At 39.9% G+C, this 25,486-nt stretch overlaps 2 protein-coding genes and 2 pseudogenes across 2 annotated transcripts; all 4 read right to left on the reverse strand.

The window, feature by feature from the left end:
- LOC104733911 (F-box/kelch-repeat protein At3g27150-like) lies at window positions 3,422-4,660 on the reverse strand. The gene has a single exon (XM_010453435.1). It carries the CDS (start codon window positions 4,658-4,660, stop codon window positions 3,422-3,424), a length of 1,239 nt encoding a protein of 412 aa, XP_010451737.1.
- On the reverse strand, window positions 7,135-13,478 carry LOC104733912 (annotated as a pseudogene).
- LOC104733914 (F-box/kelch-repeat protein At3g27150-like) lies at window positions 15,174-16,397 on the reverse strand. The gene has a single exon (XM_010453436.1). The coding sequence runs from the start codon at window positions 16,395-16,397 to the stop codon at window positions 15,174-15,176; it is 1,224 nt and encodes a 407-aa protein (XP_010451738.1).
- LOC104733915 overlaps window positions 18,697-25,486 on the reverse strand; it is a 13,896-nt pseudogene continuing 7,106 nt past the window's right edge.

Genomic DNA, 25,486 nt, shown 5'->3' on the forward strand with positions numbered 1-25,486 from the left:
CATTGAATTAAGTGATGCCTTATATTCACCCAGCTCCAAAAAAAATTTGTTGAGCTTTAAAGATATAAGATTGAATGGTTATCATGTGGAAACCAAGGGTGAAGGAACTAGAGAGTTCCCATACATTACAGAAAATGTAAATGGACAAAAGAAGGTCCTAGAGACTATACCTGCACTAGCCACTGGTTTATACCATGCTAAGATTAATATGATAGAGGCTAACTTGGCAAAGCATAGAATGTTTAATGAAGAGTTCACTTTATGGCATGACCGGCTAGGCCACCCGGGTTCGAACATGATGCGTAAACTAATTAAGAGTTCGAATGGGCACAACCTAAGTGAAAGGAAAGTTATCCCTAAACATCTCACGTGTGTAGCATGCGCACAAGGGAAACTTGTTATAAGGCCTTCACCAGTAAAAGTCACAAGAGAGACTTTAAACTTTCTGGAAAGGATACAAGGTGATATATGCGGACCAATACACCCATTTAGTGGGACGTTTAGATATTTTATGGTGATGATAGATGCATCAACCAGATGGTCGCATGTTTGCTTGTTATCTACAAGAAATCTCGCCTTTGCAAAGATGTTGGCTCAAATTATAAGGCTAAGAGCACACTTTCCAGACTTTCCACTTAAGACTATACGTCTAGATAATGCTGGTGAATTCACATCCCAAGCGTTTAATGATTATTGTATGTCCATGGGGGTGAGTGTGGAACATCCTGTGGCACATGTCCATACACAAAACGGACTGGCTGAGTCCTTCATTAAACGAATACAAATGATAGCTCGACCATTGTTAATGAGGTCGAAGCTCCCTGTGTCGGCTTGGGGACACGCAGTATTGCATGCAGCAGAGCTCATACGCATCAGGCCATCTAGTGAACATAAGTATTCACCATCCCAACTATTAACGGGTCATGAGCCAGACATATCCCATCTCAAAACATTCGGTTGTGCCGTTTATGTACCGATTGCTCCACCACAGAGAACTAAGATGGGACCTCAGAGGAGGATGGGAATATATGTTGGATATGAGTCTCCCACCATCATAAAGTATCTCGAGCCACTGACAGGAGACCTGTTCAAGGCCAGATACACGGACTGTCAATTTATTGAGTCCGAATTCCCTANTAAAGGGTGGGGACCAGGGTTCGAGGAACGCCTGGTACACCAATAACCTACTGTGGATTTGGATGAATATTTCCATTTGCCCAGTGAGGGGTTAGGATCGATGCCCTGCAGGGCCAGCTTGGAGTCTGTTGGGACGGCTAGCGGTGGGCTAGTGGGGTCCACGGATGGTCCGTTGGGGCAGCTAGCGGTGGGCTAGTGGGTTCCGCGGGACGGGTTGTCACAGAAGGAACACAATATTCAAGTTGCTACAGAGTCTAAAACCCGTTTGAAACGAGGTAGACCATTAGGATCCAAAGATAAGAATCCTCGAAAGTCTAAGGGTGCAAAACAGACCGAGGTTCAGGGAACTACCGAGAGAACAGACATGGCCGCGGCAAATGATAAGGAGCCGGATGGGGTTCAGGACGCTGAACCTCTAGGTCCTGAGAATATTGATAATAATGAGATTTCAATAAATTAGATCATGTCTGGAATTACTTGGAACCGTAAGGATATCGACGTCGATGATATTTTCGCATACAAGGTAGCACTTGAACTAAATGAGGATCTAGAGCCCACATCTATATTAGAGTGCACTCAAAGAAAAGATTGGCTTATATGGAAAGAAGCTATTGATGTGGAGCTAAACTCTTTGAAGAATAGAAGTGTGTTTGGTCCGATCTTAAGGATAACACCTGAAATTAAACCAGTTGGACATAAGTGGGTCTTTGTAAGAAAGAGAAATGAGAAGAATGAAATCGTGAGATACAAAGCACAGCTTGTAACACAAGGATTCTCTCAAAGACCCGGCATAGATTATGAGGAGACATATTCCCCTGTGATGGATGCAACGACTTTTAGATATCTAATAAGTCTGGCTGTAAGGGAAAAACTGGATTTGCGGTTAATGGATGTTGTAACTGCTTACTTATATGGTCCACTGGATAATGAAATCTATATGAGATTACCAGAGGGAATAGAACTCAAAGATAAGAGTGGTTCTCGAGAACAGTACTGCATAAGGCTAGACAAATCGCTTTATGGACTGAAACAAAGTGGTCGAATGTGGTATAATAGACTTGGCTAGCCACACTAGACCAGACATAAGTTTTGCCGTGAACCTCCTAGCAAGATATAGTTCTTGTCCGACCATAAGGCACTGGAATGGTATAAAACATGTTCTGCGATACCTACAGGGTACGACAGACTATGGTCTATATTATACTAACTATAACAAAGATGGTTTAGTTGGTTTTGCTGATGCAGGTTATCTATCCGATCCACACAATGGGAAATCACAAACAGGCTATGTGATTACACACGGTGGTACAGCAATCTCTTGGCGTTCTATGAAGCAAACTCTTGTAGCAACATCATCAAATCACGCAGAGATTCTAGCAATGTACGAAGCCAGCCGTGAGTGTGTTTGGTTGCGGTCCATGACTCAGCATATTCGGACAGACAGTGGATTGGAGGACAGCAAAGAAGCAACCGTAATCTATGAAGATAACACAGCATGCATCGCACAGCTCAAGGAAGGTTACATCAAGGGAGATCGGATGAAGCACATATTACCAAAGTTCTTCCATACACATGATCTACAAAAGGCCGGAGAAGTTCTTATAGTGCAAGTTCAGTGAAGTGAAAATTCAGCCGATCTCTTCAACAAATCGCTACCGACAACAACGTTCAAGAAGCTCGCGCACCAGATTGGGATGCGGAGACTTAGGAACTTGGAGTGATGTTTGGAACAGGGGGAGCAATGTGTGCTGTACTCTTTTTCCTTCACCAAGGTTTTGTCCCAATGGGTTTTCCTGGTAAGGTTTTAATGAGGCAGCATCCCCTAAGCACATTGCAGCGATCCCATCCAACATATGCACGGTCGTTCGTCCAAGGGGGAGTGTTGTGAAACACTTAGTGGACTCACTAGACCGGCCCATATCTTATCCATGGAGTCTCGGTCCATTAGTTATACTCAGTCCATATACCTTCGGCCCATTAGCCGAAACCTTACTCGGCCATACTCTCTTTGTCGGTTTATACTAAGACTTGTAATCCACTATATATATACATGTAACCTCAATGATAATCAATAAGAATCACAAGAGCTTTATCCCTAAACTCTCTATTCATAACACATACTTTTTTTTCCGAAACAGAACATAAAATACTTTATTGATGATAAAACCAAACAAACGGGGGATACACAAACGTTTACGTCCAAACCACCCAAGGCCAAGACGTAAACCAAGAAAAGAGGAGAATTAATCAAAATGCAGACAACAGTTTTTGTTTTAAAAAAACTCTAAGCAAACATAACACAACAATTACGAATGAAATGGTCGAACTGAACATTGCCATAGTTGGTATTTAGCTCTTCCCAAACTAGCTCTTCCACGTCTGGAGACGGACGACGGCATGTGAAAGCTCTCATTTTTGCACACGAAGAATGAGGAGACGAGTTTCCAATCAACAAAAGCCTATCTCCAATTGACTTAAACGCCACGCCCCAACCTAAGCCCGCATTTGATATCACAGGTGCAACACCAAGTATCTTCCAACTGTTTGCGTTTACATCATAAACCCTCAGCTCGTTTGAGTATGCTTCAAGCGAGTAAAGGTTGTTGTTGGCCACTGCGATGAGGGGAGGCGACTGGGAAGGCATGAACGTCATGCTTCCAAGCATGTCTGGGACGAGCGTCCAAGAATTTGTCACCTCATCGTAGCGTTCTCCACAAGTTAGGTATTCATTATACTCATTTCTACCGCCGATCACATAAAACTTGCCGCGCAAGAAACATCCTGAGCTGAATTTTCTTCTCTTATGCATCTCCGGAATCGTTGACCAGGTTTTGGTCTGAGCATTGTACTTCTCCACACTTCTCAAAACCTCGGGATACCGATTTCCATTTACTTTTAGACCACCGGCAAAATAAGCATCGAACCCACAGCTCGCCGAAGCGTACATGCAACGAGGTGTGATCATTGAAGGACCTTTTACCCACTCATGCATCCCTAGCTCGTAACGCCACACTGCCATGCCTCCCAGCTCTCTTCCAATGACCATCAAATGTGTTCCCGCACAAACTGTTTCTTTATCACTTAGATAGAAGCAAACGTCAGAGGGAATTCTCGGAAGTGTCTCAAAATTCTCAAAGTTTTTATCAAACATCGTCCAGCAAGCTTCACCGCTCGTAAGCATAAACACGTATGGTTCCACGATCCCGCATTCTCGCCTCATCTTAAAAACATCATACCTTTTTAGCAGCTGTAAGAACTGGCTATTGAGACCTTGCGTTTTCCAGTATGTCGAACACAAAACTCCGACAAAAATCTCAACCTCGAGCTTGTACAAAACCTGAGAAACGTCAGACAACTCGTCATCTTGAGGTTTAAGACTTGTATGCTTTTGAAATTTCTGTATGATTTCTCCTTTTCTTTCTCCCAATTCCGAGTCAACAATCAAAAGCCTCCTTGCCGGAGACTGGCTCAAGCTTGCTCTGAGTCTTGAAATCCTTTCTTTTCCTAGCGATAGGATTGACATCTTCCTGAAAAAATAATTTAGATCAATCATGATGAGCACGCAACTTATTTGTAAAAATGTATTATAACATTTTCAAATACAAAGAATCCTACTTTATATAGTTAAAATGTTGGTTAGTCCATGAGTTTTTTAAAAACTAAATTGATATTATGGTAAATCATGTTAGACATGCTAGAAAACTTAAATTTTTTTTAGCATGTCATAGGATTATAACATATAAGAGCAAAAAGATATGGAAGGGGCAGCGCTGGGAGGGAGCCATAGGATTATAACATAATAATTTTTTTCCACTTTTCTACTATGAATTATTGAGGCAGTGAAAAACATATTTTGATCCTATAATCAACATACCACAATCACCAATATAACAATTGAATTTTTTTTATATAATAATACAGTAGTAAAAGCATGTACAGTCGGAGTCTTTCACCACTAAAAATAATAAAAACATAATTTTAAGAGAAAATAAGTGAGAATCTATTTTCATATGAGAAACTTTGAGAACCCTTGAGAATCTCTCATGTGTGTCCCAAATACAACACATGCATGTCTCTTTATAATTAGTTTAATGATTAGTGAAATCAAAACTAATGATTAAATAATCAATTATAAATTTAACTAGAGGATATAATGTGTGTATATACCTTGAAACCTGAAAGGTATGGCACATGTCAACCTTGAAACTTGAAAGGTATGACGCGTGTCAATCTTAAAACTTGAAAGAAAATATTTTGCTAGATCATACACTAGAATGCGGCGCTGCCAATAGATTAGAAAACGACTAAAGGTAGCTCTGGTATATATAACATTTCCTATGTTCAATTATCTGTACCATAGTAATGAAATGTTTATATTTAATCAACTACCATAGTATGTTACAAGTTTGACTATTTTTGTTTTTTTTGGTAATTTAATAACAAAAATTTATGATATATAATTGAACAAAATGTTTTGACTATCTATGTAATCAATAATTTATTATACATTATTTAAGAAGTAAAATTATTAGCATTTAATGATGTGCTTCCTTCACCATATTCAACTTAAGCATGTGATTTTATTTCTTGGATATGCACTTTTTATTTTACCAAATTAAAGAGAAAATCCCAAAAAAGAAAAAAAATACTAACTTTCAGTTTATGTAAAAAAAAAATAATTTATGTCCAAAGGAAAAATACTTGACTAAAAAAAAAAATACTTGAAATAGAACTAATTATTTAACATTTAAAGATATTTAAAATGTTAGTTAATTTGATTTAAAATATATTAATTATAAGTATTTTAATTTATAACAAAATTAAAATAAATATTTAGGTTATATTATTACAAATATTAATCTATATTTAAAATAAATTATTTTAATGAGAGACTCAGTCGGTCTCTAACTAATGGAGGTATAAAAATATTAATAATAATTTAAATCTTAAATACATAAAAGATAATAATATTATATTAGTGAGAGATCCATTGAGTCTCTCACCACTGCATATGCTCTAACAAAATATGATTGCTGAAAACAAAATTAAAGGTTAAATAATCAGTTAGAAATTTAACTAGAGGATACGATGTATGTATATTACCTTGAAATTTGAAAGGTATGACTGGTGTCAACCTTTAAACTTGATAGGTATGACATGTGTCAATCTTTAAAACTTGAAAGAAAAGATTTTGTTAGATCTATAATAGAATGCGGCGCCGCCAATCGATTAGAAAACGACTAAAGCTCTGGTATGTATATATAACATTTTCTATTTTTAATTATCTACCATAGTGGTGAAATGTAATCAACTATCATAGTATGTTACAAGTTTGACTGATTCTTTTTTTTTTGACTATTTTTTGGTAATTTAGTAAAGAAATTTATTAATTTATAATTAACAAAACTGTTTTGACTATGAATCTAATCAGTAACTTATTATACATTATTTAAGAAGTAAAATTGATAGCATTTAATGATATGTTTCACTATATTCAACTTAAGCAAGTGATTTTCTTTATTGGATATGCACTTTTATTTTACCTAAATGAAAGAGAAAAAATCCCCAAGAAAAAAGAATTAAAAAAAATATTAGCTTTCAATTTTCGTCCAAAGAAAATATACTTGACTTAAAAAAAAAAAAAATACTTGACTACACTAATTGTCTTTCGATCTTATTAGGAAGTAAACAATCTTTGTCCAAATGAACGTTGTGTTTCCTTGTGTAATTTGGGCGGCGATTTTAAAATTAATCTTACTTGCGTATACATGACTTTTATGTACATTGGAAAAACCAAAAGAGTAAAATACATAAAAGTAGTTGTGTTGTGACAAAAGAAATCGATTTCTATTTCCACACGTAAGTTAAAACCAAGTTCTTCTCCACACGTTAGTTCTTTCTTCAACATTAACAACAGTCAGAAAGGAATCCATTTTGTTACATGTATGTACTATATATGATGAGAATGTCAAAGAATCAAGAACATTGAGGAATGAGTTAACAAACTTATTACCAATTGATAGTGTCTTCTTCCCAAGCAAATCGAACATTAACATGTGATGTTTTCATCCTTAGAGAGTTGAACAGCTTCAGCAGGCTCATAGTCCCCTCATGAAGATTCTCAAGTTTCATAATAACTGGATCCTGAGAGTGGTCTTGAACTACGCTACGCTCTGTCACTTTATTCATTTAAATCTTCTTCTTCCCTAGACGAAGCTTCCTAAGCCAACTCCAGTGACCCGTATGTTTGCTGTTTTGGATGTTTACAACTTGACAGACCTTAAAAGCTTCTGCGTCTCCATCTATGTGGTCGCCTCCAGTTTCAGAGTAGCCTACTTCGATTCTACTACTACCATGTCCTTCTTCTGCCAAGATCTTTACACCACATTCCATAATCTCGACATCACTGGAGCTGAAATCAAACAAAATCTCGTCCATAAGGCATCTGCTTCCTTTAGGAAATAAGTCGCCACAAAACATAAACAGATGTTCTGATAAAGATCCAAGTGGCATAAATGAATATCGGCACACACTAGTTTTGTTTATTTCGACACCTTCTTTGCTTCTTACAAGACATTTTATCCTGTCATTATATATGAAATTCTTGATTGGTGAAAGCAAAAGGCAAGCCTTAAATCTTGAGAACGCGGAAAAAACCTTCTCACAACCTGGAGCCAGAGAGATGGTTATGGACTTCCCTGTAGTTTGGTGAGTGAACTCTCCAGGGATTTCTTTACCTGGCAAGAATATATACCTGTAAACCAATTGTTGAATGATTCCTCTTTTTGATTCTTTATCGAGTTTCAGACAGTTGTAGAAATTCAAATCCGAGATTGGTCCGAGGAAAGAGCAGCATACACTCTTAAGTGATATACAGTGGTCTGCATACAGAGCGACCAACGAACGAAAATGACCACGAATTGACACGAGGTTTCTGCAGTTTTCAATGGATAGATATAGTAGACGCGGGAGACCAATGACGTAATCTGGATTCATCTTTATATCATTGTTGGTTAGGACTAGACGTGTTACACTCTGTGGGACATGTGTTAATCTCTTGAGGCTTCTGCTGCCTATCTGAAGAATATCAAGATGAGACCAGTGTCCAACAATGGACGCAGGAAATTCTTTAATCTTTGTGCCTGCTACAGAGAGATGCTCGATGTTTCTAGAAATATATGGAAAACTTCTTAGTCGTTAGCAATTATTCATGTCGACCACCTCAAGAGATGCTAAGTTGATGTTGGTGGGAATAACTTGTAGCTTAGAGCACCTTGATGCATACAACTTCTTCAGTCTGTGTAGATAACTAATAGACGAGGGAAGCACTACCAAACTCTCACAACATGTAAGTGTCAACGACTCGAGATTAGTGGCTTTCGAAAGATTTGAGATTTCTATCAAATTCAAGGAATCACTCAAATCTATTTTCTTCAGATTTGTAAGGGGCTGCATGCCAAACAAAAAACGATGAGGAACATCATACTTAGGTTAAATCAATCATTAGTAACATATCCAAAAAAATATCAAATACCAACCTGGATTCCTCCCCATAGCTTCTCCAACTTGCTAGATCGCATTTGGAGTTCGACAAGACATTCTGGCTGAAATGTAGTAACCTTAGACGAGGTAGATATTCCATGTCCTCTAGCAAGCTAACATGTCCATACTTGAATCTTAAGTATTTGAGATTACGCAATCTTTTAAAGGCGCGGTTACTCATCGAGAACGCCCAATCTTGGACATATCAAATGATATACCTATGACGGATCCAATACCCTACCAAATATTGCAAAACAAGATTTGTTATCACAATTACAAAATAGGCAATGCATATAGGTAAGATCTTACAGTTTCATTTGCCAGAACATCGCAAATCTCTTTGGCTTTAACTAAAAACTGACGTTTCCCTGGCTCGTCAGACTGTTGAACAACAAATTGTCTACCCAATTGTTGTAGTAGACAGTGCATCGTTATCGGCTAAGGAATTGAACCCATTTTTGACATCCAAAGTACTGTCAGCGAGCATGGCTGTCACATAATCAACACTTTTATGGTTGTAAAAGCATGCAATATGAAGAAACAGAGATTGATGTTTCTCTAACAATTTGTCATACCCCACTCTCAAGACATCCTCAAGTTTCTATCCCATATAATTGAAGCCTCCACTCATCCTCGCTCTCCCTATATAAAGAAGAACCCACAACCCTAAGTGTAACGCCCCCGAACCGTCCTATGACCACGAAGGCCGTCGGACAGCCACGGGACGCCACTTGCGGAATTGCGCCGAGGTGATCCGGTCGAGGGACGGAAGCTGCAGACTTCCCGACCGGTCCTCCCTAGCACAATCCCACCTGCAGCCGAGGTTACCTAGGCTTTGCAACCCTCACAGCCTGGTGCGTTGTGTTAGCCCGGACAAGGCCGAGTATCGTTTGCAACTTGCCATGTTTTCCTGAAAACCGAATATATTACTTTAACAAAATATTACATCGTAAATAAGTTATTAAAGCAATATATAAAGATAGTCGGAAAACTTTACGCTTATTTGTTTGAGAAAATATAGGGTTTTACAAGAAACACAAGAAAATCCTATCCGGTACCCTAACGTTTGCTCCGGCTCTAGACTCAATTAGGCTTCCCTGCAAGACCACCACAAATAAAACATGAGTAATCTAAGATTACTCAGTGAGCCTGGGTACCCCATTATCCTAAACAGGATTCTACTTTCCCTCGACCCGACTACACCGTCCACAAGAAAACAAGCAAGTAAACAAACTTGACAAGCTATCAAAGCAACGCAACAAAAGCTTAGCGGAAGCAATTTCAAACAATAAACTTGCAAGAGAGGTTAGATCACTACGACTTAATTCGTACGACCCAAACTTGCTACCTTTCGAGAAAGATAACCTAAGGAAACAAGGGATTACTTGAACCTTAGACTCTTACCTCCCACACACCACTTACTATGACGTCTAGCGTATGACAAGGAAACTTGAAATACCATAGACTCTTCGACAACACGCAACATGCAAAGACGACTAGACATAAACAAGGGACGCTTGAATACTCTAGACTCTTTACACCTAGGGCCCTTCGACAATCTGTTCCGTTCCAACACCTCCCATGCTGAGACCACAAAGGTCACCAACATGCACCTACAAATAAGCTACATCGTCATGTAGCGGTCACGGTAGTAGCTAGATAGCCGTGACAGTGTCCCCGCGTGAGTGGTCGTCGGGAACTCACGCGTGACAACCGCTTTTGGAACAGAGAGGTCGACTCACTATTCTAGCTAAGACTCGAGAAACAAAATTCAAGAGACTAAGCTAAAATAAAAACACAACTATAATTCAAGCCTTGATGAATCAAGCACCATAGCAAGAAATCAAGCAAGAATACCGCACTGATTAATCAACAAGAAGCAAGAAATATGTTTCAAGCAACTTAAGATTATTTTACATGCATGCAACGGAATTAAGAGACTTAAGCAAAAGAATGCAACAAGTCTTAATATCCATGCAACCGTTTGATTTAACCATTTAAATCCTTCAGTCCAAATTATGCATGCAACGCCATTTAATCTGTTAAATTCTCAAGTTCGATTAAGCATGCATGTTCATTTGAGTTAACCCCTTTTAATCCTTTAAAATTCGTTTAAGCATTTAAGCTAACCTCACACGAATTTATTCAATAACATTTCAAATGAACTTTATCAATTTAATCATGCATGCAATCCTTTTTTTCAACCACATTTTAAGTGTTCTTCTTACTTAAAATGCATCCAAATTCATTCGCATGGTGATTCATGTTAGATGTGCATTTAAACATTTCACTAGCATGAATCCTACCAAACTACGCATGCAACCAATTTAAACCACAATTTTTCATGCGTATATCCTACATGCATTACCACAGAACTCACCTCCTTCACGCGTTGATGGCTACGGGATCTCACTGCACCACTTGATCAGACAGTCTTCACGTTGATCAGCTTCCCGCCTCTTCAACCGCAACCGCTTATCTCCTCAATCACTCTTCGACACAGCCGTCGACCTTTCTTGGTCTTTTCTAGACGCAACGTTGATGATTTCTCCTCTTGATCTCCCTCTCGATCGTTCTTGATCCTTCTCTCGATCTTCCTCGACAACTACCTCTTTTCCGCCTCTTTCTTTCTCTCAAAAAGCTTAAGTGTTTTGAGTGTTTTTGAGCTAAACACAAAAATGAGGTTGAGTATCCTCTATTTATAGGCTCCAAGAGTTCCTTCTTTCCCTTAGTGCTTCTTGACAAATGGCTCTCTCCCTCCTTGCATGTTGAGCGTGCATCTCACCCCCAATGGCTGCTCGCCATTAAGCCACTAATTTCTCTTGTATTAGTGCATGTAAACCCTTCCATTAGTGCATGTCAATTAACACTTAATTGTGTTTAACTTTGGCCAATAGGATTCCGCTATCCTCCTTAATCTCCTTGATTAAGTTAATCCTCCACTATCTCTCTTAATCTTCTTGAATTTTTAATTCTTCCACTAACTCCTCCTTAATTAAATTAATCCTCCCACTTTCCTTGATTCCTATTGGTCGAACTTTTGAGAAAGTGATAATTTTCCCAAAATACTCAATCCTTCGACTGGCAACTTCAATGTTCCTTCTGGCAATTCTCGTCCCATTCAGACCATTTTCTCGATCGTTCGGACGCTCCGTTCGGCAACACTCGGCAATCTTTCGGGCAATACGGACAGTACGCCTCGGCGATACGGCTCGGACAACTTCGACTACTTTCTCGGGTACTCGGCAACTTCCTCGGGCTCTTGACCATTTTCTCGAGTACTCAGCAACTTCCTCGGGCTCTCGACCATTTTCTCGAGTACTCGACAACTTTCCTCGGGCTCTCGACAATTCTTTCGAGTACTCGGCAACTTTCCTCGAGTCCTCGACAATTCTCTCGAGTACTCGGCCACTTTCCTCGAGTCCTCGACAATTTTCTCGAGTACTTGGCAACTTTCCTCGAGTCCTCAACAATTCTCTCGAGTCTCCTCGACAGCTTCCCTCGACGAGTTTTCTCGACCTTCTCGACAATTTCTTCGACCAATTTTTCTCGACACTCTTGACAAATTTTAGGGTCTCGACCGTGCATCCGGTACTCTTGCCTTGGCTTGGTCATCCTCCAACTCACAAATATTACCTCGGACTTCCTTGGGTCATTCTTCTTTATTTTCCTTCCTCTTCTTTCTTAGGTCTTTTCCGGTTCGTTTCCTCGATCTTTTATTTTGAGATTTCTACTCTTGGTGAGGGTCATTACACTAAGGGCCAATGGAAGATTACCGCAAAGCTTTATTACTTTTCTTGCAATCTCTTCGAAACCATCTTGTGGAGAATTCTGTTTGAAAGCAGATAGACATAGCATCTCAAGAGCTTCTTCTTCGGATGGAAAATCCACATGGTAGATATCGTTAATCCCATGTGCCTTCAAAATCTTTGTATCTTTTAAGGTATCCGACTTCCGGAACCAAACCAAGAAGTTTCTTTAGCCTAAATCTCTAACTGCTTTAGGTCATCTACATCGTCAAGAATGATGAGCACTCGTTAGTTATGTAGCCACTCTTTTATTGCGCCTAAATGATGTATCATTACATCCTTTTGGTTCAAATTTTGGACATAAGTTTATTCTGCAAATACAACTTCGAATCCCAGTCATCAACACCCTTAAGGTTCCTCATAAAACAACTAAGCTGAAAAATTGTAGAGAGTTGGTTAAATAAAGCTCTAGCAATGGTAGTCTTACCAATGCCCCCAAGACCCCAAATGCCAATCATCTTCACATCATCACTTTCCAGGCATAACAAAGTGTTGAGTTCCGTCAGGTGAGCTTCAAGTCCCACCATCCATTCAAAATCCCTTGAAGGTGTAACATTCAATTTGTTTGAAACATCTATAGTAATCTTCTGGATCATCTCAGCTTCATTAGCCCTAACTAAAGCAAACAAAATCGTCTTGTTGGGTCTTGTTTAGATGATAGAAACTCCTTCGCTAAAGCATGGATTAAGAAACATAAAACATTCTAACTCATAGATCCAAGAGAAAAAAAAACAAACCAGTTTAGAGAGTGTTCTCCAGCTATGGTTGCTACATCACTCAACGCATTGCTCCATCTCTGCTTCACTTCTTCGGTTTTCCCTTCACAAATTTTCTTGAAAGTATTTCCGAAATCTCCCCGCTGTTTCCACAAAAGTATGCAATTTTAAAACCGTATAAGAAAAGATATAAGGCATCATAAATGAAGTAACAGAAGCAGACAAGCATGAGTTCCACTTTATGGCAACCTTGTGCAAGGGATCCTTCTTCCATCATTATCAGGATCCGCAATACACTTTGAGACAATGTGACAGAAAAAAGCAGTCTGGCCGTACTGTGCTGCAACATGTGTTGGCTAGGATACAAGTGCAAAGTCTAGGGCACAGAGAAGGTCGTAGAACAAATCTCAATATCTCCTGATTCAGAATAAAGGATACCAATGTTCTAACCTACTCAAATATCAAATGCGGTGCAGATAAAAGTTACTTGGAAAAGTTTAAAGCTTCTATAAAAAAACTGAATAAGATCAAACGTAGATGAAACTTGCATCTGTTTAGACGTGGGTCTGTTGTAGCTGATCTCACATGGACCAAGAATGATTAACTAGACGGTCATTGTCCAAATATATAACACCAGTGGCAAAGAATGCAAAGCTAATTACCAACATTTTTACCACAAAACACATTCCTCTTACTAAAACTGCAACACAAAAGTGGCACTACTACGTTTGAAATGAAGCAAGGTACAAAGTGACACTAGACCAGACATAAGTTTTGCCGTGAACCTCCTAGCAAGATATAGTTATTGTCCGACCATAAGGCACTGGAATGGTATAAAACATGTTCTGCGATACCTACAGGGTACGACAGACTATGGTCTATATTATACTAACTATAACAAAGATGGTTTAGTTGGTTTTGCTGATGCAGGTTATCTATCCGATCCACACAATGGGAAATCACAAACAGGCTATGTGATTACACACGGTGGTACAGCAATCTCTTGGCGTTCTATGAAGCAAACTCTTGTAGCAACATCATCAAATCACGCAGAGATTCTAGCAATGTACGAAGCCAGCCGTGAGTGTGTTTGGTTGCGGTCCATGACTCAGCATATTCGGACAGACAGTGGATTGGAGGACAGCAAAGAAGCAACCGTAATCTATGAAGATAACACAGCATGCATCGCACAGCTCAAGGAAGGTTACATCAAGGGAGATCGGATGAAGCACATATTACCAAAGTTCTTCCATACACATGATCTACAAAAGGCCGGAGAAGTTCTTATAGTGCAAGTTCAGTGAAGTGAAAATTCAGCCGATCTCTTCAACAAATCGCTACCGACAACAACGTTCAAGAAGCTCGCGCACCAGATTGGGATGCGGAGACTTAGGAACTTGGAGTGATGTTTGGAACAGGGGGAGCAATGTGTGCTGTACTCTTTTTCCTTCACCAAGGTTTTGTCCCAATGGGTTTTCCTGGTAAGGTTTTAATGAGGCAGCATCCCCTAAGCACATTGCAGCGATCCCATCCAACATATGCACGGTCGTTCGTCCAAGGGGGAGTGTTGTGAAACACTTAGTGGACTCACTAGACCGGCCCATATCTTATCCATGGAGTCTCGGTCCATTAGTTATACTCAGTCCATATACCTTCGGCCCATTAGCCGAAACCTTACTCGGCCATACTCTCTTTGTCGGTTTATACTAAGACTTGTAATCCACTATATATATACATGTAACCTCAATGATAATCAATAAGAATCACAAGAGCTTTATCCCTAAACTCTCTATTCATAACACATATTTTTTTTTCTGAAACAGAACATAAAATACTTTATTGATGATAAAACCAAACAAACGGGGGATACACAAATGTTTACGTCCAAACCACCCAAGGCCAAGACGTAAACCAAGAAAACAGGAGAATTAATCAAAATGCAGACAACAGTTTTTGTTTTAAAAAAACTCTAAGCAAACATAACACAGCAATTACGAATGAAATGGTCGAACTGAACATTGCCATAGTTGGTATTTAGCTCTTCCACGTCTGGAGACGGACGACGGCATGTGAAAGCTCTCATTTTTGCACACGAAGAATGAGGAGACGAGTTTCCAATCAACAAAAGCCTATCTCCAATTGACTTAAACGCCACGCCCCAACCTAAGCCCGCATTTGATATCACAGGTGCAACACCAAGTATCTTCCAACTGTTTGCGTTTACATCATAAACCCTCAGCTCGTTTGAGTATGCTTCAAGCGAGTAAAGGTTGTTGTTGGCCACTGCGATGAGGGGAGGCGACTGGGAAGGCATGAACGTCATGCTTCCAAGCATGTCTGGGACGAGCGTCCAAGAATTTGTCACCTCATCGTAGCGTTCTCCACAAGTTAGGTATTCATTATACTCATTTCTACCGCCGATCACATAAAACTTGCCGCGCAAGAAACATCCTGAGCTGAATTTTCTTCTCTTATGCATCTCCGGAATCGTTGACCAGGTTTTGGTCTGAGCATTGTACTTCTCCACACTTCTCAAAACCTCGGGATACCGATTTCCATTTACTTTTAGACCACCGGCAAAATAAGCATCGAACCCACAGCTCGCCGAAGCGTACATGCAACGAGGTGTGATCATTGAAGGACCTTTTACCCACTCATGCATCCCTAGCTCGTAACGCCACACTGCCATGCCTCCCAGCTCTCTTCCAATGACCATCAAATGTGTTCCCGCACAAACTGTTTCTTTATCACTTAGATAGAAGCAAACGTCAGAGGGAATTCTCGGAAGTGTCTCAAAATTCTCAAAGTTTTTATCAAACATCGTCCAGCAAGCTTCACCGCTCGTAAGCATAAACACGTATGGTTCCACGATCCCGCATTCTCGCCTCATCTTAAAAACATCATACCTTTTTAGCAGCTGTAAGAACTGGCTATTGAGACCTTGCGTTTTCCAGTATGTCGAACACAAAACTCCGACAAAAATCTCAACCTCGAGCTTGTACAAAACCTGAGAAACGTCAGACAACTCGTCATCTTGAGGTTTAAGACTTGTATGCTTTTGAAATTTCTGTATGATTTCTCCTTTTCTTTCTCCCAATTCCGAGTCAACAATCAAAAGCCTCCTTGCCGGAGACTGGCTCAAGCTTGCTCTGAGTCTTGAAATCCTTTCTTTTCCTAGCGATAGGATTGACATCTTCCTGAAAAAATAATTTAGATCAATCATGATGAGCACGCAACTTATTTGTAAAAATGTATTATAACATTTTCAAATACAAAGAATCCTACTTTATATAGTTAAAATGTTGGTTAGTCCATGAGTTTTTTAAAAACTAAATTGATATTATGGTAAATCATGTTAGACATGCTAGAAAACTTAATTTTTTTTTAGCATGTCATAGGTTTATAACATATAAGAGAAAAAAGATATGGAAGGGGCAGCGCTGGGAGGGAGCCATAGGATTATAACATAATAATTTTTTTCCACTTTTCTACTATGAATTATTGAGGCAGTGAAAAACATATTTTGATCCTATAATCAACATACCACAATCACCAATATAACAATTGAATTTTTTTTAATATAATAATACAGTAGTAAAAGCATGTACTCGGAGTCTTTCACCACTAAAAATAATAAAAATATAATTTTAAGAGAAAATAAATGAGAATCTATTTTCATATGACATATTTTGAGAACCCTTGAGAATCTCTCATGTGTGTCCCAAATACAACACATGCATGTCTCTTTATAATTAGTTTAATGATTAGTGAGATCAAAACTAATGATTAAATAATCAGTTATAAATTTAACTAGAGGATATAATGTGTGTATATACCTTGAAACCTGAAAGGTATGGCACGTGTCAACCTTGAAACTTGAAAGGTATGACGTGTGTCAATCTTAAAACTTGAAAGAAATTTTTTTGTTAGATTATACACTAGAATGCGGCGCCGCCAATAGATTAGAAAACGACTAAAGGTAGCTATGGTATATATAACATTTCCTATGTTTAATTATCTGTACCATAGTAATAAAATGTTTATATTTAATCAACTACCATAGTGTGTTACAAGTTTGACTATTTTTGTTTTTTTGGTAATTTAATAACGAAAATTTATGATATATAATTGAACAAAATGTGTTGACTATCTATGTAATCAATAATTTATTATACATTATTTAAGAAGTAAAATTGTTAGCATTTAATGATGTGCTTCCTTCACCATATTCAACTTAAGCATGTGATTTTATTTCTTGGATATGCACTTTTTATTTTACCAAATTAAAGAGAAAATCCCAAAAAAGAAAAAAAAAAAATACTAACTTTCAGTTTATGTAAAAAAGAAAATTATGTCCAAAGGAAAAATACTTGACTAAAAAAAAATAAAAAAATACTTGAAATAGAACTAATTATTTAACATTTAAAGATATTTAAAATGTTAGTTAATTTGATTTAAAATATATTAATTATAAGTATTTTAATTTATAACAAAATTAAAATAAATATTTAGGTTATATTATTACAAATATTAATCTATATTTAAAATAAATTATTTTAATGAGAGACTCAGTCGGTCTCTAACTAATGGAGGTATAAAAATATTATATTAGTGAGAGATCCATTGAGTCTCTCACCACTGCATATGCTCTAACAAAATATAATTGCTGAAAACAAAATTAAAGGTTAAATAATCAGTTAGAAATTTAACTAGAGGATACGATGTATGTATATTACCTTGAAATTTAAAAGGTATGACTGGTGTCAACCTTGAAACTTGATAGGTATGACGTGTGTCAATCTTAAAACTTGAAAGATAAGATTTTGTTAGATCTATAATAGAATGCGGCGCCGCCAATCGATTAGAAAACGACTAAAGCTATGGTATGTATATATAATATTTTCTATTTTTAATTATCTACCATAGTAGTGAAATGTAATCAACTATCATAGTATGTTACAAGTTTGACTGATTTTTTTGACTATTTTTTGGTAATTTAATAAAGAAATTTATTGATATATAATTAACAAAACTGTTTTGACTATGTATCTAATCAGTAATTTATTATACATTATTTAAGAAGTAAAATTGATAGCATTTAATGATATGTTTCACTATATTCAACTTAAGCATGTGATTTTTTTTATTGGATATGCACTTTTATTTTACCTAAATGAAAGAGAAAAAATCCCCAAGAAAAAAGAATGAAAAAAAATATTAGCTTTCAATTTATGTCCAAAGGAAATATACTTGACTTAAAAAAAAAAAAATACTTGACTACATCACTAATTGTCTTTCGATCTTATTAGGGAGTAAACAATCTTTGTTCAAATGAACGTTGTGTTTCCTTGTGTAATTTGGGCGGCGATTTTAAAATTAATCTTACTTGCGTATACATGACTTTTATGTACATTGGAAAGACCAAAAGAGTAAAATACATAAAAGTAGTTGTGTTGTGACAAAAGAAATCGATTTCTATTTCCACACGTAAGTTAAAACCAAGTTCATCTCTACACGTTAGTTTACTTTCTCCAACATTAACAACAATCAGAAAGAAATCCATTTTGTTACATGTATGTACTATATATGATGAGAATGTCAAAGAATCAAGAACTTTGAGGAATGAGTTAACAAACTTATTACCAATTGATAGTGTATTCTTCCCAAGCAAAATCCTACATTAACATGTGACGTTTTCATCTTTCGAGAGCTGAACAGCTTCAGGTTTACCCAATTGTCTGACAGTGCATCGTTATGAAGATTGTCAGGTATCACCATCACTCGTCTTGAACTACGCTCTGTCACTTATTCATCTAAATCTTCTTCTTCCACGGACGAAGCTTCCTAAGCCAACTCCAATGACCTGTATGTTTGCTGTTTTTGATGTTTTCAACTTGAGATACCTTAAAAGCTTCTGCGTCTCCATCTATGACGTTGCCTTCCAGTTTCAGAGTAGCCTACTTCGATTCTACTACTACCATGTCCTTCTTCTGCCAAGATCTTTACACCACATTCCATAATCTCGACATCACTGGAGCTAAAATCAAACAGAATCTCGTCCATAAGGCATTTGTTTCCTTTTAGGAAATAAGTTGCCACAAAACATAAACAGATGTTCTGATAAAGATCCAAGTGGCATAAATATATATCGGGACACTCTAGTTTTGTTTATTTCGACACCTTCTTTGCTTCTTACAAGACATTTTATCCTGTCATTATATCTGAAATTCTTGATTGGTGAAAGCAAAAGGCAAGCCATAAATCTTGAGAACGCGGAAAAAGGCTTCTCACAACCTCGAGCCAGAGAGATGGTTATAGAGTACCCTGTAATTTGGTGCAGGGATTTCTTTACCTGGCAAGAATTTATACCTGTAAACCGATTGTTGAATGATTCCTCTTTTTGATTCTTTATCGAGTTTCATACAATTGTAGAAATTCAAATCCGAGATTGGTCCGTGGAAAGAGCAGCATACACTCTTAAGTGATATACAGTGGTCTACATATAGAGCGACCAGCGAACAGGAATGACCATGAATTGAGACGAGGTTTCAGCAGTTTTCGATGGATAGATATAGTAGATGCGAGAGACCAATGACGTAATCTGGAATCATCTTTATATCACTGTTGGTTAGGACTAGACGTGTTACACTCTGTGGGACATGTGCTAATCTCTTGAGGCTTCTGCTGCCTATCTGAAGAATATCAAGATGAGACCAATGTCCAACAATGGACGCAGAAAATTCTTTAACCTTTGTGCCTGCTACAGAGATATGCTCGATGTTTCTGGAAATATTTGGAAAACTTCTCAGTCGTGAGCAATAATTCATGTCGACCACCTCAAGAGATGCTAAGTTGATGTTGGTGGGAATAACTTGTAGCTTAGAGCACCTTGACGCATACAGCTTCTTTAGTTTGTGTAGATATCTAATAGACGAGGGAAGCACTACCAAACTCTCACAACAGGTAAGTGTCAACGACTCGAGATTAGTGGCTTTCGAAAGATTTGGGATTTCTTTCAAATTCAAGGAATCACCCAAATCTATTTTCTTGAGATTTGTAAGGGGCTGCATGCCAAACACAAAACGATGAGGAACATCATACTTAGGTTAAATCAATCATTAGTAACGTATCCACAAAATATCAAATACCAACCTGGATTCCTCCCCATAGCTTCTCCAACTTGCTAGATCGCATTTGGAGTTCGACGAGACATTCTAGCTGAAATGTCAGAGGAAGACTTTTTCTTGGGTATGAATCCCAATGTAGTAACTGTAGAAACTGAGGTTTCTCACAATGAATTTGTTTAGAAGAGAAACAAATTCAGTAACAATCTCTCAAAGGATTTGGATCAAAGTAAGCAAGAAAATAAGAAATGAAATCTCTTGAGGAACAAGTTAGGTTTTGCTCAAGAACAGGGAAGAATTTAGGGTTTTGTATTAATGATTGGATGATTTTACAATGAGAGAATCGGCCTCTATTTATAGGTATTCGAAGATCTACAGAATATCTTCGAATATATTGGATATATTGACTTTCCTAACTGGATGGCGAGCTAATAAGGAAAGTCTTCCTCTTTTTTGCTAGGTCAGTCGCTGGGCGAGTTGAAGTGCCGAATTCGTCACCTCGTCCATGGGCTTTTCAGTGTTATTGGGCCTTCAGGGATGAAATCCAAACCTAGGCCGAATTCCCGGTTTAGATAACCTGTTCTTTAGCGGGCCTAGATCGGTATGCTGGGGGTGCTAATTCCCGCACCAACAATTAGTCCCCCCTCAGTTCGGTTCATTCAGAAGTTAATTCGAATGACCGGACTTAAAGAGAGAATATCCGATTTAGTCCGCAAAGAGATCCGAATCTAGATACTCCTGGATCGTCGCGCCGCTTCGCCCTCCTCTAGTCAGGCGACACGTGTCCGATACGTCACATCTGTCAACCCGGATTCCGAAGCGTCGCGTAGGCTACGGTAGGTAATTATGACTCCGCGTATGGTTGCCGCCCACTGCCGTCTATAAATACTTAATATCCACCAAGTGATTTCACTTTTCGCCGTTTCGTCCAAAAAGGTAATTGCTTTACTCTTTCTCTCTTCGCCTTTCATTACTTTGTTATTCATCAGTTTTCCTACACTCTTCGGCGATCTGCATCGTTTTTCACCTCGGTCATGGTTTCTTCATCGGCTACCACAAGCGAACCGTTGATTCGCAAGAACGTCAGCAGGAAATCTCCGAACGTTGTCAGATCGGTCCGAGGCGAGATGTCGAATAAACCAGAAGAAGCCGAATGCTCTTCAAGGCGCAGATCCAACGAGATTCCGATCCCATTCTTGATCGACGAAGATGATCGTGAAGGTCACGGAAATGCTACACCAGATTCCGATCTCCCCCCTGACAACCTGGGTGGCGAAACGACGCGACTTGCTCCCGACAACGTTATGATCAACGACCTCTCACCTCTTCGAGATCACCGAGGTGACATCGGGGGCGAGAAGACGACCAGTTCTAGTGATACGGTTGGCGAGTTGTTGAACTCGTGTGGCCTGTCCAATTCTGGTGTGCATATTATTATTCCCGGAGAGCACCAGCGTCCGTGGACTCCGCCTCTCGGTTATATTTGCCTATATGAGGGATTCTTTTCCCAATGCCGGTTGTTCTTCCCTCTTCCTAACTTGCTCACCCAGTACGCCCATCGCCGAAAAATTCCGATATGTCAACTCACCCCGGGAAGTATCTGCAACTTCGTCGCCGCCCTCACTCTCGCGGCCAAAGCTGAGGTGTTCCTCGAAGTCGAATGCTTCGAGCAGTTGACAAACTTCAAGAACAGCCAGGGCAGCAAATTGTGGATGGTTAATGCAAAGCCAGCTCATAACTTCCTTCCGGGGGAAAAAGTTAGTAACTTCAAAAAGTTGAGGGCTCGCTACTTCTTCGTCCGAGTTGACGACCGCTCTTTTGAAAATCCGAAACGCGGTCGTCGAAGAGTGTGGAACAATTCGCCGGGTATCATCTCGTTCCTTATTCTGTTAAATCGGACAATATCGTGCTGACCTGATTTCATATTTTCATATGTTTTGCAGATCGCCCTTCCTCAGTTCGGAAATTATCTTCCAGATTCGAACGCATCAAGAACGCTCTCCTCGGTGTTGCAGACCGTAGCTGGGCTCAAATCTCACGACGCCGCGTGGAAGCAGCGATGGGTAAGGCAAGAACACAGTTCGCCAGTTTTGCAAGTTCACTGGGTCAAACTTCCGAGGTCCCGCCAACCACAATTGTCGCTGACGAGATGCTCCGATCCATGGATCGAAACGATGAATCGACCGTCAACCCCGAGCCAGAGCTGACGGAGAATGAATTCGTCGATATTGAAGACGAGGACGAGCTCCCGGCTGCTGAAGAAGACGAGGACGAGCTCCCGGCTGCTGATGAAGAAGACGAAGACGTGGCTCCCAATGACTCATCTCTTCCTCCACCGACTGAACCGATCGTCTCAGTGCGGATTGCTGCCGAACAAGGTGACGGTTCGAAGAAGAAGAAGTCCAAGAAGGACAAAAACAAAGAGAAAGGTAAAGGAAAAGCCTCCGCCCAAGGGAAAGGTCGGAAACGCTCCGCGGAAGAGGCTGGTTTCGAATCACATGACCGCTTCCGGGTTGAACGTGCGGCTGGTCGAACTGACCGATTTCGTTATGACTATTTTGGGGAGACGCCTCTTGTGTGCAACAGAGAAGCCGCCGCGGAGTTGTGCAGGCAACTTACGCTATCTTCGGTCATGTTACCGCCGGTCGAGAAGCTTGAATTCAGAGACCAGTACATCCAAGCCGGCCAATCTGCCCTTCAGGTTTGAATCGCATCGCCCTCCTTATTACTGATTTACAAAACTCGATTCTCATTTCACCTTGTTCCGAAACGCAGACCGCCGCCTATATGTCGTCACTCACTCTGATGTACGATAGGCGCGTCAAATCGATGACCTCGGCAGAGGCCGAATTTGACAAGATGAAGGAGTGTTTGGAGAACCTCCGAGAAGCGGACAAGTCGAAGAACGAGAGGATCAAGGAGCTAAAGGATCTTCTTGCAAAGAAAGAGCAGGACTGCGAAAATTTGGAAGGCAGGGTTGCTGAACTGGAGTTGCAGGGAAAGACTCTGGGGGAAGAGAAAACCAAGCTGACAAGGCAGTTCGATGATCTTGGGGCGAAACTCGAGTCCGAGATGAGACGACTTCGCCTAGATCGCCAAGCCAAGGTCGATGGCACCACGAAGAAAGCGCAGCACCGTCTTGACAAGGTAAAGGACTATCTGCGTGACCAGGAGATGGCCCGCCCGAAAGAAGATGTTCTCAACCAGGCGAACGGATTTGGGCAGATTATGGACTATCTTCTGAAGAATGGTGCATCCATCCAGGACAACCTTGTCGCCGAGATCAAAGAAAAGCGGGAAGTCGCCCAGGCTGAAGTGGAAGCGCTTGATCTCGTAGAGCTCGAGGAAGGCGATCTCGACATGTCTCCAGATCAGCTCGGCTTCGGACTGCTTCAGTCTGGGGATGCGGCTCCAGACTCCGTTCCGCATCCGTACGGCTCCAACGTTGGGCTTCTCCAGGCCGGTCTACCCGAAAACGTCCTCTAAGAACACTCCCTGTTATCTCTTCTTTTAGTTCTTTTTGTATTGTCCTTGTTAAAGTTCTGTGACATTGCTACCCGACCGACTTCTATTTTTTGGAAATTTCCCTTTGTTTTGCATGGAATATCGCCTTTTTTATCCATCAGCGGAAATGGTAGTTTTCTAATATCGAAATTGGAAATATTTCGTCCAAGATTAGTATAAATATGATTGCTCCATGTATGATTTTACCGTAACTTCGACGAAATAACTCCAAGATGCCGAGTTCTGTTGGCAGCACCGCGTCCTTAGTCGAAGTTAAGAGCGATGTCCCGACGTTTTCAAACGCGGAAGCCATTGAGCGGGGGATGCAGTTCTACCCACATATCCGAGCTCCCTGGATGTTAATGTTTCGTGTTAGTCCGGAAAAGAGGTTGGAATTAGAGATTTTTTTCTCCCGCATTGAAGAACGCCATTCCGAGTATCGCGAGCGATTAGCTGTAATAGAGCAGTCGCGAAGTGAACTGCTTTTCAAACTTAAGTTGCTTGAATCTCACCCAAGGTTCTGGATCGGGAATGGTCTGGACAGAGTGGCGGACATGCCGCAGTGCTTGATCGATTACTGCAACGAGTGCTACCAATCGGAGAACTCGACTCCCAACGAGCCAAGTTTTTCTTTGAGCGGCGAGTTCATGCCTTCCAAGGTGAAGACGTTTTATGTGAGCAATCGCGCCAACAATATCGAGGCTGCTGCTGCTCATGCCTTCGTTCGTCAGGTAACAAACTTTAGCTACGTCCGTGCAAAATTATTATAGCAACTTGTTTATTGACCGATGACCTTGTGCGTAGGTTGAATATGTGCATCGCGAACAATGCCACAAGCTGTTTTATCACCGCATGAAGGCGAATGAGATCGACGACCGTCTGGCGACACTGGATGCCGAGATCAGCTCTTTAAAGGCGAAGAGAGGGAAAAACATCGCTCGTATGGATGAGGCCGAGCAGAAGATCAGGGCATTGGAGTCGCATCCTGCTGATTGGGAGAAAACGGGACTTCAACTCCTATGGCCCATGCCGAAGCGTCTTCAAGCTGACACCAGGAAGGTCGCCGCCGGTCTCGATCTTTGACGGATGACGTGCTTTGGCGATCTGATCCCTTCGTTTTATTTCTTAATTCTCTGTCGAATTTATCTTGTGATGACAATTCAACCATGCAATAAAGCTTCTTTTTTGTTTTAATTGGAAATTGAAATGAGGCGAGACGTCTCTCGGCTTACACTGAATAATCTTTTGTGAGGGTAGTTTACCCCAAGCGTAAATGTGCGAAGGGCGAGGTATGGTGCCTCGGCTTACTTTCTTTGCCCCATTTCGGAAAACGGAAAAGCGAAATTTACAACTCTGGGTTCGGCTTACATTCGTCCGACCTGGGACTTACGAAACAATTCAAAAGAATTCTCTGAGTTCGGTTTATCTCTCGTCAAAGAGTTATCGAGACAATTCTGAAAGAATTCTCTGGGCTCGATGTGTCTCGCATTGGAGACTTAGAATCGAAACAATTCCGACGGAATTTTCTGGGTCCGATTTATCTCCCGCTGGAGAGTAGGTCGATCACCTGGCCGAGATGTCGAGTAGTTCGGTTCCGAACTGGGTAGACGTAGTAGTCCCCTTTTTTTTTTTTTTTTTTTTTTTTTTTTTTTTT

Source organism: Camelina sativa, chromosome 12 (assembly GCF_000633955.1).
Source record: "Camelina sativa cultivar DH55 chromosome 12, Cs, whole genome shotgun sequence".
Classification (NCBI taxonomy): domain Eukaryota; kingdom Viridiplantae; phylum Streptophyta; class Magnoliopsida; order Brassicales; family Brassicaceae; genus Camelina; species Camelina sativa.